A 15,331-nucleotide genomic window follows, 5' to 3' on the forward strand; every position below is an offset into this window, starting at 1 on the left:
ACCTAGGTGGGCCGCGGCAAAGCAAACATTTGGTGAAATGGGCCGTCATGACAAAAAGGTTAAGAACCACTGCTCTAAGTGAACTCATTTACAAGCACAATATTGTTTATTATAAACGGACTCATTAATCTATCTCCATTCCCGTCTAAATGAATTGTGCCACTTAATAAAGATCGTCGTCGACCCAAGAGAGTAGGAGGGGGGAGGGCTTACTAATTTATGCTCGAGTGTAACTCCTATTGAAGGCTTTAACATTTAAGTGCAATTTAATTAGTTTTTTTTTCTGCATTAAATTATTGTCTATTGTAAAATTTAATGCCTTCATCGTTTCATTTGCAAATTGAATAATTACCGTAGATACCTATATTTTGAAAAGATTAGCAACACGTTGTACACGTTATTATTCTCTTCCGTAAGAAATAAAAGGATATGAGTAATCATACGAGTATCATACGATTATGTACCTTTATTTAGGAGTATGTGACACAGTTGCTTGTTTAATTAAGACTGAAAAATTATTTATAACAAGGTTTATTGAGGTGTTCCGATACTGTAACCGGTTCCGGTACTGCGCAGTATAAATTAGAAAATTGATATCATTGATTGTAATTAATTTATGTTTCGATTATCATAAATCAATAGTTCATTTAAAAAATGTACTGCTTTTATTTTTTATATGTACATTTAAAAGGAGCCCTAATACACCATAGATATCCATTACTCCTATAAAATTAAGTCTTGTTTTGCGTGACATCGTTTGCCTTTCTTATTTAAGAATTAAGGAGGGAATTTTAGTCTGTAATTATGCGGCTCGACAAATTGCATATTTCCCGTGAAGACATGTATTAAGTGTCGTATTAGGAGCAATTTATCCATTGTTTTTACAATTACTTACTAGAATGAAAAGAATTGTTTGAGCCACGATTTAGGTACTACCTAAGGTTTCGTTATCCTTTTCATTTCATTACCTGAATGCCATTTTAAAAAATGTATAATTATTATTTAATCTTTGTCAGAATATCTATGTTCTTTATGGACCACAGATAAACGTCAATTTATTATTTATAGCGGGATTATTTCGCGGGCTCGGCCCGATCGGCAATATGGCAGGCGGCGGGCTAAGCCGATGATTTAAACATACAGCTTATCGATTTAGTAAAGCGTGAAAGTAATTAATCATATTTTAGAGGGCTTTTCAAACACCTCAAGAGCGTTTATTGTTGGAAGAGTGAAAACGTAGCTTGGAGTTAGTACCGATTACAGAAATTTTCATTGCGCTCAAAATATGATTAATTGAACGCCAATCATTTTAATCTTTCGAGTGAGAAAATATAATGACCTCTTATTAACTGGAAGTTCGTGTAGTACTAATATGATAGCGAAAACGTATTAAGTTTAAAATGGATAATAAGATTTTTATATTTTTATATTTATATATTATTTTTATAAAACGTGTGAACTTTATTCAAGCGTCACGTGTTACCTATTTACACCTTAACACTCACCCATCACGTAAAATGTACTGACACGACGCTCCTTCACATCCCATCGGAGTATGCTATTGATATGCAAACGCCACTCGACTTGAAGCCTTCAATTGTAGCAAATCGGAGAGCTATCGACACCTTGCTATCAGTCAAAGGGTGTAAGGAGAATAATAGGGCTTGGCAGGTAAATACACGAATGTACTCCATTATGTATCGGATTACACTCACACAGATTTTTTGTGTTTGTAAATTCAAGTTTCTTGTTCAATCAATCAATCAATCAAAAACTCTTTATTGTGCACCTTACAAGAAGAATACAAACTATAAGTGATTGTTCTATAAGTGATTCTATAAATTATACAATCTCAAATATAATTATGCAAATAGCTTTGACCTTTGTCGGGATTTTCAAATTCAGTTAAAAAAAATTAAAATAGTACACCTATCAATAGGTAAAGGTTGTTTAAATAAAATCCGAACATATTTCACATAAATTTATTTCTTCATATACATTATGTATAATTCTGCGAATCCACTGTGTCCCGGGACGCATCGCGGGATATTTTTTACAAAATAACGGATTAACTTTTGAGTTAATTACATTCAATCTTTCCCGCCACGTTACGTCCGCCATTTGCAATTGCTCTAAACATAGACAGCTATGGCGCCTTATTGCAATTCAAAATATACAAAACGCAAAATAATCGGGAAAATTTCATTGTTGTTCGTTTGTACTTGTAAATAAAAAAGAAAAAAAACTATACATATTTCATTTTACTTTTACGTAATTAACAAAAAATCATACTAATAACAGAGTCAAATTAAAAGGGGTCAGCAAAATATCGAGTTCAAAGCTTTCTGTTTTGTTTACGTATTAAGAGCGTAATCTTACAACTATACCTACATTTTAATAAACATAAAATACAAATCCTCAAATCAAGGTATAATTACACTTAATAAAATAGCCGTATCATTACACAGGAATACACAACACAAATTAAGTAAGAACACATCGAAAACAAATCAGTCTTATTTGCAAAATGAAACGGTTTTTACTCTCATGTATGTACATAAATGGTATGGATTGTGGCAATTATGGCAACACTATAATACTTTGTACTGTGAATGGAATATTTTAACGGGAATATTACAAAATTAAACTATGTTCGCAAGGTATAGGGTAAACCTGAGTATCATTCGTGTATCTTAGTACAGAAACCGTATCCATAGCGGCTTCAGTAATTAATACTACAAACTAGATAATGTTTTAAGGAATTCAATCTGTCAACACGAGTAAGTAGACTTAGGATGTATACGCATTTTAACATTTTTTTTTTCTGAACATCAATGCAAAACATGACAAATCTATTTCATGATATATTTATACGGTTTTAACTGACTGCGTGAACGATGGATTTTATAAAAATATATTTTCATTCAATGCCGGTAAAAAAATATTTCATATTTTATTGCGTAGGTGTGGCGAAAGTTTTATATTATGTTCGGGTACTATTATTTGAATTTATAGCGCATTGGTGTTAACAGTTTGGCTGGTCGGAATGTCCACAGATAAAAGTATTTGGTAAGGGGCTTAATATATATTATATTCCATAGATAATAACATGTGCGTTCATCCTTTTGTTGTCATGGAATAACGGAACATTATGTGAATGAATTTATAGTAGTTCACTCATACGAATAGCAGCGTGTCTACTACTTACAGCGCTATATGAAATGAAATGAAACAGTAACACGTGTACATAAACTGGTCGCCAGTTAAAAAGCCGCTTTAAGTAAGATAATCGCGAGCGCAAAGCTTCCGAGATCCGATACGCGATTCATTAACGAGTATTAAATTTTCACTATCCGATTTAACAATATTTTTTAAAATCTATTTTACTTCCGTATTACATATATTTTGATTTATAGCTACACGAAACAATTGGCAGTTACAATTCTTGATATATTCATAGTTCATTCATTAAACGCATCGTACATCTAAATTTCGAAGCTCAAGATTTAACTTATACGTAGATCGATATATTTTAGGTTAGATAAGATTGTATAAAAGGAGTTGAAAAACCTAAATTGTAAGTGTAGTTACAAATACTAGGCAAGGGATTAGATTAAACAAATACTCGACCTAAATATAACCTTAAATAGTGTTAGATTCAGTTTCTTAGAGCTTTCGTTACAAGTGGCTAAGAAGCGCGAAATCATATCACAAATACAGATTAAAAATTATACAGATAATCATTTTTCCCCACCGTCCATCCGTTGCCGAACAGATTCAATAATCTCCTACAATTCATTTTAACATTACAACACACCGACAAAACAATTTTCTACCTAACATTAGATATGTCATTGAATCACCGTCTTTCCCACACGTGGCAGTGACAATATATTACAGAACAGAACGTAATCAAGCGTCAATGGAACTTATACGAGGAACAAAGAAAACCGGCATTCACATGTCTGAAGTACTTTTTAAGGTGAGTGTGTATAAAAAAAAAAAAACAAAAAAAAAAATCTATTTACACAAAAAAAAAAATTACTTTCTACGCACATGACATAATTTCACACGACACAGCCGATTCGTCTAAGTTTGTTGTTACATCGCAATGAAACATTACCACAATTTACACTACTTAACGTATTTAACACCCGATATGAAAAATAAACATCTAATTACAGCTGCAATAACTATTTATACATTTTACATTATACTGTACCGTATATGTATACGGGCCGGGGGTCAACTGATGGTTTTCGGTACGACAATTGATTAGGTTTCTATTTTAATTAATCCGATAATTTTATGAATAACTTTAAATATTATAATACTATCAAACGTAAATTTCAATATTGTTTTCAGAAAAAAAATCTATATGTTTTACTGGTACATGTGAGGACTAATTTTTTTTTCAAATAATCACAGTCCCTTAAAAATGCATCGTCAGTCACCACCGGCCCTAGTCATAATATGTGATTAGACTTGAATATCATATCGCGTAAGTCTCTAAGCGCACTGATTCCGTTTCCTAATTACAAATATATTATTAGCAAATAATTGTTCATGGCTCAATCGATAATACAGTTAATTTTATTTAAACATTATTAATTTCCCGAACATTTTTAAGTTTTTTTTTTGTTTAATAATATTCATAAATGCATCAAATCCCGTTTATAGTACTGCTCAGAGGATCAATTAGTGCGAACAACAGTATACTTTTCTATATATCGAAAATAGGGATATAGGTTAAATATAGTAGCAGTTCATTCTCAAAGGCGCTTGTATCTGCTCTTAATATGACAAAACAACCATAAAATTACATTTGCCATATTATAAAATTAAAAAAAGTTACTGGTATACAAAAAAATAATATTATAAATAAAAAAAAACATTTTTTTAACTGATTACAAAAAATCCACATGAAATGCATTAATATAAGATACAGGCACCAATGAGAAGCCATTACAATGACAAATAACAATTACCCTTTCCCACTCACAATCATGATTACAATGGTCTCATAGGTTATATATCATAAGTTACGTTATCTAGGCACTGACGCGATCTAGCCTCTTTCTGTCATAGCTGTTGCACCCACACAAGAGACGAGCCTTTCTCTTTCGGATTTAGAAGCGACTTAACAGTCCTTTCCGACCACTACACGATTATATGCAAGCCTCTTTTCAACTATCTCAACTATCTAAGGTGAAACGTAAATTGTTATCAAACATCATCCAAACACTTAGTCGGATTATAGACGTGAATGTTAAGTCGCTCGAAGGTGAAACGAAACGTGTCGCGTATGAAAACTTTATTATTGTCTCAATTCGGTCCATGCGGAGTTATTTATATGGATGATCATTAAAAAGGGTATCGCTCCTCAACCTCTTAATTGCGACCCTTGCGGTATTCAAACCTTTGGCATCGCCTTTCGGAATACTGGCAACACTGGTGGAATTCTGATGAAGTATTGCATTACTTGCTGATTGAGGTACACATGAAATTGAAAATTATCATTTTAATTTAAAACGGTGAAGACCTTCAAATCAGACAATTAAATTTTGTAGAAGCTATTCTGCTTTTGAATGTATGAATACGCGAATTTATTAATAATAAATTATGCCAATGGTGTGACCACCATAAGATACTTTTGAATGATTTTTAAGATTTTTAGTTTAAATGTGTATAAGTTTATATATGACGAGTAAATTCTACTCATTAAAACGAAATTCTACAAAAAAATAAATCGATCGAGGAGCGACACAAGGTGGATATCGATGACGCTGATTGCAATGTTGATGACGACACGCTTCCGAAAGATCCTAAAAGGGCCATGTTAAATAGTTTAGGTGACGTTATATGCGACGAGCGTCGCCTACACGAGCCTGTCTCACGGTCAGTTCGCGTAGTGGTCGAACGAGCCGAGGTACTCCAGAGCCGCGCGGTAGCAGAATTCGTACTGGTCCTGGTGGATAGTAGCAAATCGTAAATTAAAAAAAAAACAAAATAAGTGAATAGTTGGAATGTCGTCTTGAATAACAGAGTCGTAATCCTGATGAATTTTGATTACAACAAAACCATAAACATGAGAAACTTGGGGTGTTCCATAGACCCATGGAACTGAAAGAGCAAAATTCGATAATGGGTGGCCGAGAGGCTAGGCATTGCTACGGTTTGGCAAAAAGGCGCGGGTTCGAATCCCGCCTTATGATCAAATTTTTTCTATTGTTTAAAAAATCTCATTTATAAATCATTTCAATGCTATAAAATAAAAAAATAATCCATGTAAATATGATGATGAATAAATATGATGAAAATAAAAGTAAACTTTTAAGTATACATCAAACGAATTCGGTTATTTTAAAAATTTTCAACCTTATTTTTTTTATTAATAAAAGCAAATAGTATATTCAGAATTGCAAGTATCGGCAATATATGCAGAGCTACCTCAGTTTGCACCATGGCGGGGCGCTGCGTGCGCAGCGTGCGCACGGTCTGGAACACGTCCACCACGCCCTCGTACTGCATGCGCTCCAGCACCGTCGACAGCGTGATGAACACGCCCGTGCGGCCCACGCCCGCGCTGTTGTGTTCCATTATACTATTATATGGAAGGCTCGTTTCTTTTTGCTCCCTCCCCCCCCCTTCCAGTAGATTCCTTCTTTCCACTCGTCAACCCTTTCCCCTTAAAATCGGGCATCCACAGAGGCACTACCTCTGCGAATGTTCATGGGTAGTGGTGATCGCTTACCACCAGACGAACCACCAGTTAGTTCAACAAAAAATAATATTCCTGGCTCGGTCCAAGAGTGCCTCATTTCCTATGTAGAATCACACTCCCCACATTGTATTCCGCGATGTTTTGAAATTTCAGTCAACAGTCGACCCTACCTAACTACTCAGTTTTAATGAATTTATGGACATCATCTAATCTATCAATTTTCTAGATTGAGGGCGAACATAATAACTTAGCCTTAAGCCAGTTGTATAATTATAATAGTGGTTTAACAAAAATTTTCTATCAAACACAGAAAGCATCACGTCAATCGTTTGAAAACTAGAGTTATACAGTAACTAAATAAAAAAAAATTATCGAATCGAGAACTACCTCCGTTTTCGGGAACGGGAACGACACAAACCTGCAGTGCACGGTAATAGGTCCGTCCTGTCCAAACTGCTCCTTGGTCTTGTGCACCTGGCCCAGGAAGTCGATGAACCCCTCGCCGCTCTTGGGCACGCCCTGCTCCGGCCAGTCCGTGAACTGGAACTGGCGCACCGTGCGCGACGCGCCGTCCCTCGCGTCCGTCACCTGATACATTCAAATTCATATTTATTTCAGAACTAGCGCTCCCGGCCCCGGCTTCGCCCGTGTTACGTATATAGCCTGAAGCCTTTCTCGATAAATGGGCTATGTAAAACTGAAATAATTTTTCAAAACGGACCAGTAGTTGCTGAGATTAGCGCGTTCAAACAAACTCTACATCTTTATAATATTAGTATAGATTACATGATTATTATTTCAAGTCGGACAGGAGACCATTTTAATGGTAGTAATCGATCGAATATGTTAAGATAATTGTATAGTGTACTGTGAAAAATTCTTAGCTGTTCTTAGTAGGTACTTAGTGCTTAGTGTTAATAAACGATGATGTTTAAAACACAGGCATCTAGTCACGTTAAAATAAACATACCTTGAATTCCCTCAAGATATACTGAGGCATATTGTATTCAGCGATGGGGTCCACGACGAAGCATTGATAGCGCACCGAGCGATCGGAAGGCCAGTATTGATGACATTTTTCCTGAAAACATTAGTTTATTAGCACGTTTATATATTACAAAAATTGTGAAAAACAAATTAAGTATGTACGTACCCTTCCCATTTCCTTTAACTTTGTCAGCATCACAATGATGGTGGAGTTATGTTCCCAAAGCATGCGCCAGAAGTCATCGGTAGTGTCTGGGAGTGGGCCTTGAGTGGCGATATAGGCTGCCCTGTACCTGTAGCCGTCGACGAACGAAGCGTTGATGTAATCAGAGCCATCGCGAGGAGTCAAACAGACGCGGGTAGACTCGTACGGCAGGATGTGCACCAGCCTATTCTTATGTTTGTTGCACGGCAAGCTCGCCGAAACGAACCGGCTCGAATCGGCTTTCATGTTCGCCAGTTTCTTAAATTCCAACTCCATCCCGGTGATGTTTTCGATCGAATCGATGCGCATTAACTTCTGGATGTGCGAGTGCAGGTTGCGCGCAGGAACTTCCGTATCGCCGCAGATTACGGCTTCGAGTAAGGCATCGTGTATGAAGATGTATTGGTCTTCGGTTTGCACCATGTAGTTACGTTGTGCACGGAGACAGGTCACATGGCCGTAGATATCCACCGTGCGTTCGTGTCGAGCTCTCTCCAGCATAGAGTCGATGACGATAAAGCAACCGGTACGACCGACGCCCGCAGAACAATGGACGACAAGCGGCCCCGCTTCGGGTGGGTTTAAGGCTCGGACTCGTCGTAGGAATTGCAAGAACGGTGCCGGATGGTCTGGTACGCCGTGGTCAGGCCAGGCCGTGAACTGCAACTGTTTAATCTCCCGCCGTTCTGCTCCACCGTTTCTGGTGACTTGGAAAGTACGAATGCAATAAGTAGCCAGTTCTTGGACTTCAGCAATTGCAACTGTCATCATACCGTAAGACTCGCTCCCGCGGCTTGGCCAGTACTGATCACATTTAATCCTAGTTCTTTCCTCAAGCTTCGTCATCATGACTATTGTTGCTGTTCGCAGTTCCCAACACATCCTCCAGAAATCGGCAAAGGTTTCCTGTAGTGGTCCTTGAGTTGCAACGTATGCATTATGCTTTCGATATCCATCGCAATAGTTAGCATTAATGTAATCACTTCCGAGTATTCCGTCGATAGGTTGAAGGATAACTCTACTATGATCATAGGCTATGACGTTGGCGTAACGATTTTTAGGTTTGTTAACTTCCATGTTAGAGTGATCCCATGTAAATTGCTGGCCAGGTTCTATACTTTCATATTCTTGGGAGAATTTGAGATTATCGTTAGCTTTTAGTCTATCTATATGTTCTGACAGTTCGGAGATAGGAATAGGTGGATGTGATATCATAGCGGGTGTTTGGAAATTAAGTCTTCTCATTTCAACAGGATCCGATGGAGCTCCAAAACCAATATCTGCCGACATTAATGGTCGAGTAACAGCAGCTTGGTCAGGCGTTTTACACGGTTGTCGTCTCCTCTTTACAATAAACAGTAGTACTAAGCAAAGTGAGAGCATCAATGCTGCAATGATGGGTCCAATTACCCAAACCATACCAGCTTCTTTTCGATTTTCTTCTATTCTGATTTCAGGGTCACCATTCATATCTTTAGGATCGGGTCTACTTGGTTCTTCACCAGGTGGAGCTTCTCGCATATCTAGTGATAGATATTCTGAGAAAGGACTAGATGTATAAAGGTGTTTCTGAGGTGTATCAACAACAGCTCTAACAAATACTCTATATCGTTTTTTCGGATTAAGTTTCCTATTAAGGAAGCCTTCATACATTTCATCGTTTCCAAGATGGAAAGTGTATAAAATATTTCTTTGTAAGAATTTAGCGGCAATGTATGGTGCATTTTCATCGTCCGTCCTAGCGTTGTTTTTGATTAAGTTTTCGGTTAAAAATTGATCAGGGTTTTTATGATTATGAGCTTTGTCATCAGGAACTACAACAAGATAATAATGCGATATGGGGCCATATTCTTCCGAGGCTTGAGGTAGAATAACAAGTATTTCATTTTCAACAACACCGTAAAAGTCTGGTTTAACCATCGGTTTAGGTGCTGCCATTTGAGTTGTGACTGTAATTTTGGTTGGCGGCCGATAAGAGTTATCATTAGGTATGGCACTTATATTCACGTTGTATGTTGTAAATGGTGACAAATCGTTGATAGAATAAGACGTTCGATCGTGCTTTACGACTATTTCTCTTTTAGGAATCTCTTGAGTTTGAGTCATTCCAAGGGAATCTACGAATTCTTTAATTGCATTGTATGAAATCTTATAACTAACAGGATTAAGCCTCAAAGGTGGGGACCAAGACAGTGTCATTGAATGAGTGGAAACGTCCTGCGCTCGAAGATGTAAAGGCACTTCTTCCGGTCGGATTTTAACTGTTACTTTTTCCGATAACCTGCCCAACCCATCGGCTAATTTAGCTGCCACAGCAATAGCATACTCAGCGAATTTTTCTAAATTTTCCAAATCGGCCGAATGAGTTACGTGAACGGTCTTTTGTTGCCATGCATCTAGATCTTCAACGGGAGTCATTGTATAGAAGATAACATAACCAACAACTTTTTTCCTAGAAGGTACGGTTTCCCACCATACCTCAACACCTGATTCTGAAGTGGCTACAGCTTTTACCGACATTGGTGCTCTACCGATGTCTCTTTCTGTGTGAGCTACTATGTCTTTACTATAAGGTCCAGCTCCTTGATCTGTGTATGCGCGAACTTTAAAAACATAGTGAGCATCTTCCTCTAACCCTGTAAACACAGCCTTAGTTAACTCTGTGGTCTTCTCGACGAGGGAAGATTGATCTCCTCGCTTGTAGAATTGTACATCATATTTTCTTATTTGGCCACTTCGGTCAGCTCTTATTGGCGGTTCCCAGGTAATACTTATAATGTCCGGTGTTTGGAAATTGTACGATACGTTGGTAGGTGGGCCTTTAGGTGCGCCTTCTGGTGTAAGCCAATACTTTATAGTTTCTTGACCAATACCAATTGGATTTCTACCGGCAACACGAAATTCGTATTGAACGCCTCTTTCCAGATCATTGATTCTGTGCGAACTAACTTTGGTTCCAGAAAAATTCATTTCTTCCAGCGGTTGATCTTTAATACCATATCTCAATCGGTATCCTAGTAAATCTCCATATGTTTGGGTAGGTTTAGCCCATTCAATCTCTATTGATACTATAGGATCACGCTCTAGAACCCTGAAACAAAAAATATAATTTCAATAAAGTAGAGCGAATCTGATAAAGTCAGACGAACCCTATCAAAAAACACCGTATACACAATTGTTTATATATAATAATGTAGTCTTACTTAAGATTTACTGTAGGTCTATTTGGAACACCGCCTGGCGTTTTCACAGACACCGGCGGACTTCGGTCACCGTCACCTTTTCTTGTCAAAGCCGCAACTTGGACGTTGTATCTTGTGTCTGGTTGTAAGCCGGAGACGTTCAACTCCAGTGTCGTATCATCCATTACATTGAACCGCATTGGATCATTTAGGAGGCCTTTGCCCTATGAAGAAAATAATCATAAAATAAAGGTTTATTTTTCTATTTCACGAACAATTTTAAAAAATCTGTCATTTATCTACATTTTTAACGAGTGACACAAGCTTTACTTTATCTTTTCGGTACTCCGGGTCTATACCCGAAGTCGGATTCATTTAATTTTTTTTAAGCCCCCACCTTTGTAAAATAAAACTTACCTCTTCTCTAACTTCCTGCACGTGAACGTGGTAACCTCTTATGATGCCATTCTTGTCTTTCTCCTGTGGCGGCTTCCAGGTGACGTGTATGGAGGTCGAGTTGATGGCGTTTACTTTCACGTCTTGAGGTTCACCCGGCACTGTGAGCACGAAACATACGTTAGACTAACCGAGCCGCACCTATTCTACATCGACCTAGATGCCCTATCAGCATCTACGGGAGCGTGCTAAATCTATATAAAGCCTCGAAAATTTAAGAACCTAAATGGATTTAAGCTCGAGATCTTCGAAAAGCGCTGTTTGATTCTCATATAAAGTGCGGTCGGTAAGGGCCGTCGTTTATGCTGATAGAGTATTTTTGGTCACGGCGGTTTTCGCCTTTCAGCATCTCGATCGGGCATTTGAATACCAACACACACAAAGAATGTGAACTTTACACCCTTTCGCATAATCATAACTGAAAAATAAAACCATTACCTTTCAATCCACATTATAAAGATCAACTAAAACTGTAAAGCGTTTAAGGAGAAATACATTTATTACTATAAGTTATCCAAAAGCGGCGTAACTATATCTAAACAAGATTGCTCACTGATTTATTAGAAATATAATACACACACTGCAAGGGATCACGCATGGGGTCTTAAGATTTATCTTCGCTTTCTTTACTCACACCGGGAAACGTGGATAACGAGTATACACAAATTCATGCGGACTTAGATTTTTAACCACTTGCAGTTAGGTTAGTTAAAGTTTTGTGTAAACACTAGGAAGGACAAACTACGAAGCATAGGCACAAGCACAAACGCACGTCTAAACAAGCACTATAGTAATTTATACTCACTCTTGATAGCTGTACGGTTACCAGCGGCCCATACAAAGTCAGTGACGAGAGAAAAAAAAGAGAAAAACGCATTCAAATACATTTAAGACAAATTGTGCAAACATTGCAGGGCGAACGGAACTACTAAGTGAGAGATTACGAGTAGAACGCTTGTCGGCATTATGGGGGTTCTCTTATTTCATTTTCCTCGTGTATTTTGAGCTCTTTAGGAGGAGCATTCAGGTTAAGCCGCTTGGGACGACGGCGACAATGTCGATTCGCATGCAATGCCTTTCTCTGCTCACGTCGGGAGCGCAACGAAAAGGTAACGAGTATTTATTTTTCACCCGGGACCGAAATGTCTCGACCTTTGAGTCAGTCATATATCGCCTTACTTGACGTGTACTATTTCAATAAGGGTTAAATATGAACAGAAATAGGCAATGCACGAGCGGCTCATTTTTATCCCTTGGCGCAGACGGTTCACTCACACGCACATGTATTGATTAAAGCGACGGCGCCGAGTTGTGTGTGTGCGTCCTCAGTGTTTGTCTTGTGCGCCTTTTCTCTTAAGTGTGTTATGTTTCATACCTTGTGTTGTCCACTGTGAGTTTGTGGCAGTGTCATAGTGTGATTGTCCGGTGCTGTTGTCTTCTAAAAGTCGTTCGGTATATAAAATTAGACACGTAAGTACTTTACGGAACTGAAGCCAAATTGTCTTGTAGCGTTTCTCGGATCCCGTCCGTTCCTCAACGGCAATAGCGAACGTTAGGCACAATAGTATTTCGTATGTCACAATATCTAGTGTACATGCACGACGATAGTTGGATAGAGTATACAGAAGAGAGAAGAAGATAGAAGATGCTACTTGCGATAACTTGTAGCATAAGAGCAAGTGAGATAGATAGAAAGATAGAGGGAAAGATAGTAGCGCGTAGTCTATCTGAGCTGAGCTGTCGGGGAATCGGCTTTGAGCGTCGCGGATTTGATCCCTCGGATCCGTTCCGAGCTGGACCAATTGTGTTCAATTGAATTTAGTTCAGAACGATGGATCCTCGGGATCGCTCGTCAGTTCAACCCGCTGCCTTCCCGCTAAGAGTGCAGTCAGAGTAGTGAGTAGAGAAGTAGTTGTGAGTATAGAGTAGCATGCGCGCGTGTCGTGTTTAAACGGTATTGGTATTCAAATGCGGCGCTCGGGCCGTGGTGATTGTTAGACTGTACCGAGACCCAGGCAGAATCATGAACCATCGTGATCCTTTACGCTTGTTCCATCTGTGATTTGAACATTTGTCGAGAATAAAATAAGCTATCGGTGTATTGGATCATGGCTCTGAGCGGGCCGTTAGGTCTTCTGTAGTGCCACGCACTCGCTCTCTCACCTCGGTTAGCTAGTTGTGCTGAGTGCTCCTAAAAGTGCGACCTTCGCCCCACATTATCGTTCCATCGAAAACGTCAATATTGTACAGCGAAGGTGGACCTATCTGGTGCCCAGTGAGAAATATTTGAACGAAAAACAGTGCTGTGTTGAAAGCATGCAAAATTGTGTTCATTGCTAAATACTCAAGAACTGTGCGTAAAAATCATATATAACGGTGCCGTCGACACTAGACCAGGTGCATTGTAAGTATGCATATCAGTGAGTGCCATCTTAGCGAGTGACGCAATTGATGACGTCATGAACAATCATTACATGTGACAAGTGAGTGGAAACTTCAACTCTATGCCGCGCTTTAAGCGGCTAATATTATAAAATATGAGTGAATCTTAAAATATGTACACGTAATTTGCAAGCATATTAAAATATTCTGTTACGAATTTCAACCTCCTTGATTAGAATCCTGCTATTCGCTCAAAAGAAAGGAGAAAAGAAAAAAATTGTATTAGTAACGTTGATAGTAATTTTACGATAAATATGTATGTAGTATGATATATAAGATTTATCCCAACCTATATGCCCATCCCATCACCAATACATGAACACATCGAAGACACAGGGGAAATATTTATTACAATTAACAAAAATTAATTTCACCATGTCTTAAAACATATACTTGAAAACCAATCACGAAGTCTCAATCGATTTAATGGAAAGAGACGATAATCGATTATAAATTACTTATAATCGATTTAATTCGAGGCAACACATTTTTACTTCGTGATTGATTTCATTATTAAAATCACCTTGTCCCAAAGAAATCCAATAGCATTAAAATGGTACAATCAATATTATATTATTCATTAATATATCCTGAAATGTTTATGTATTATTTGAAACGTTAAAGAACACTATTTATTTATGGAAATTGATAACATTGCACCCATATTTATATATGATATTGATATATAATAAATGAAGTTTTGTTCTTTAAAATTTCAACGAAATATGCCTTGTAATCATGTAATATTATGTTATTCAAATGTTAGTATTGTATTTTTCAATTTTATGTACACATTTTACAACTGTTTTACAAATTGAAGGTATTCAATTCGACGACTTGTGCTTTAAAAAACATGAAAGAACCACGTCCGAACTCAATTCCAATATCTATTCATAATTTTAAATCGTAGTATTTATCAGGAAATTTACGTCACTATTCAGTAAATAACTCTGTATTAAATCTATAATTGCGTATAATTTCTGTAATAGTGACAGATCATTCAATATTTTAATTGAAACAGTGAGATGATTGCATCTCAAGTTTGAATTTTTTGATTTCATTGACTGCTTATTCATTGATAGTAAAACAGTAACCATCTAATTTAGATCTATATTATAATAAAAAAGAGAAAACATTTGTATTATACTAGTAATTTTTTCACACAAAAACTACTAGACCGATTTCAAAAATTCTTTCATCATTACAAAATTGCATCTTCACCGAGTTACATAGGATGTATATGTAGCACGGGCGAACGTGAATCTCGACTAAAAGTTAATGCTACTGCTTTTACATATTAAGTATAACTATCTCATAGCCTCCAGAAGTAACAGC

The 15,331-nt window shown here is 37.4% G+C and overlaps 1 protein-coding gene across 4 annotated transcripts in view; it reads right to left on the minus strand.

The window, feature by feature from the left end:
• Positions 1 to 1,968: 1,968 nt before the first annotated feature.
• Positions 1,969 to 15,331, minus strand: part of LOC119828168 (tyrosine-protein phosphatase Lar) — a 331,779-nt gene continuing 318,416 nt past the window's right edge. For all 4 annotated transcript variants that reach the window (XM_038350266.1, XM_038350265.1, XM_038350264.1 and 1 more), the window contains 7 exons: positions 11,516 to 11,655; positions 11,120 to 11,322; positions 7,878 to 11,007; positions 7,695 to 7,805; positions 7,143 to 7,312; positions 6,451 to 6,586; positions 1,969 to 5,968 (listed from right to left, as the gene is read on the minus strand). In XM_038350266.1, the coding sequence (XP_038206194.1) occupies positions 5,900 to 5,968; positions 6,451 to 6,586; positions 7,143 to 7,312; positions 7,695 to 7,805; positions 7,878 to 11,007; positions 11,120 to 11,322; positions 11,516 to 11,655 (3,959 nt within the window). In that variant the 3' untranslated portion in view covers positions 1,969 to 5,899. The remainder of the gene's footprint in view (positions 5,969 to 6,450; positions 6,587 to 7,142; positions 7,313 to 7,694; positions 7,806 to 7,877; positions 11,008 to 11,119; positions 11,323 to 11,515; positions 11,656 to 15,331) is intronic.

This window comes from Zerene cesonia, chromosome 7 (assembly GCF_012273895.1).
Source record: "Zerene cesonia ecotype Mississippi chromosome 7, Zerene_cesonia_1.1, whole genome shotgun sequence".
Taxonomy (NCBI): Eukaryota; Metazoa; Arthropoda; class Insecta; order Lepidoptera; family Pieridae; genus Zerene; species Zerene cesonia.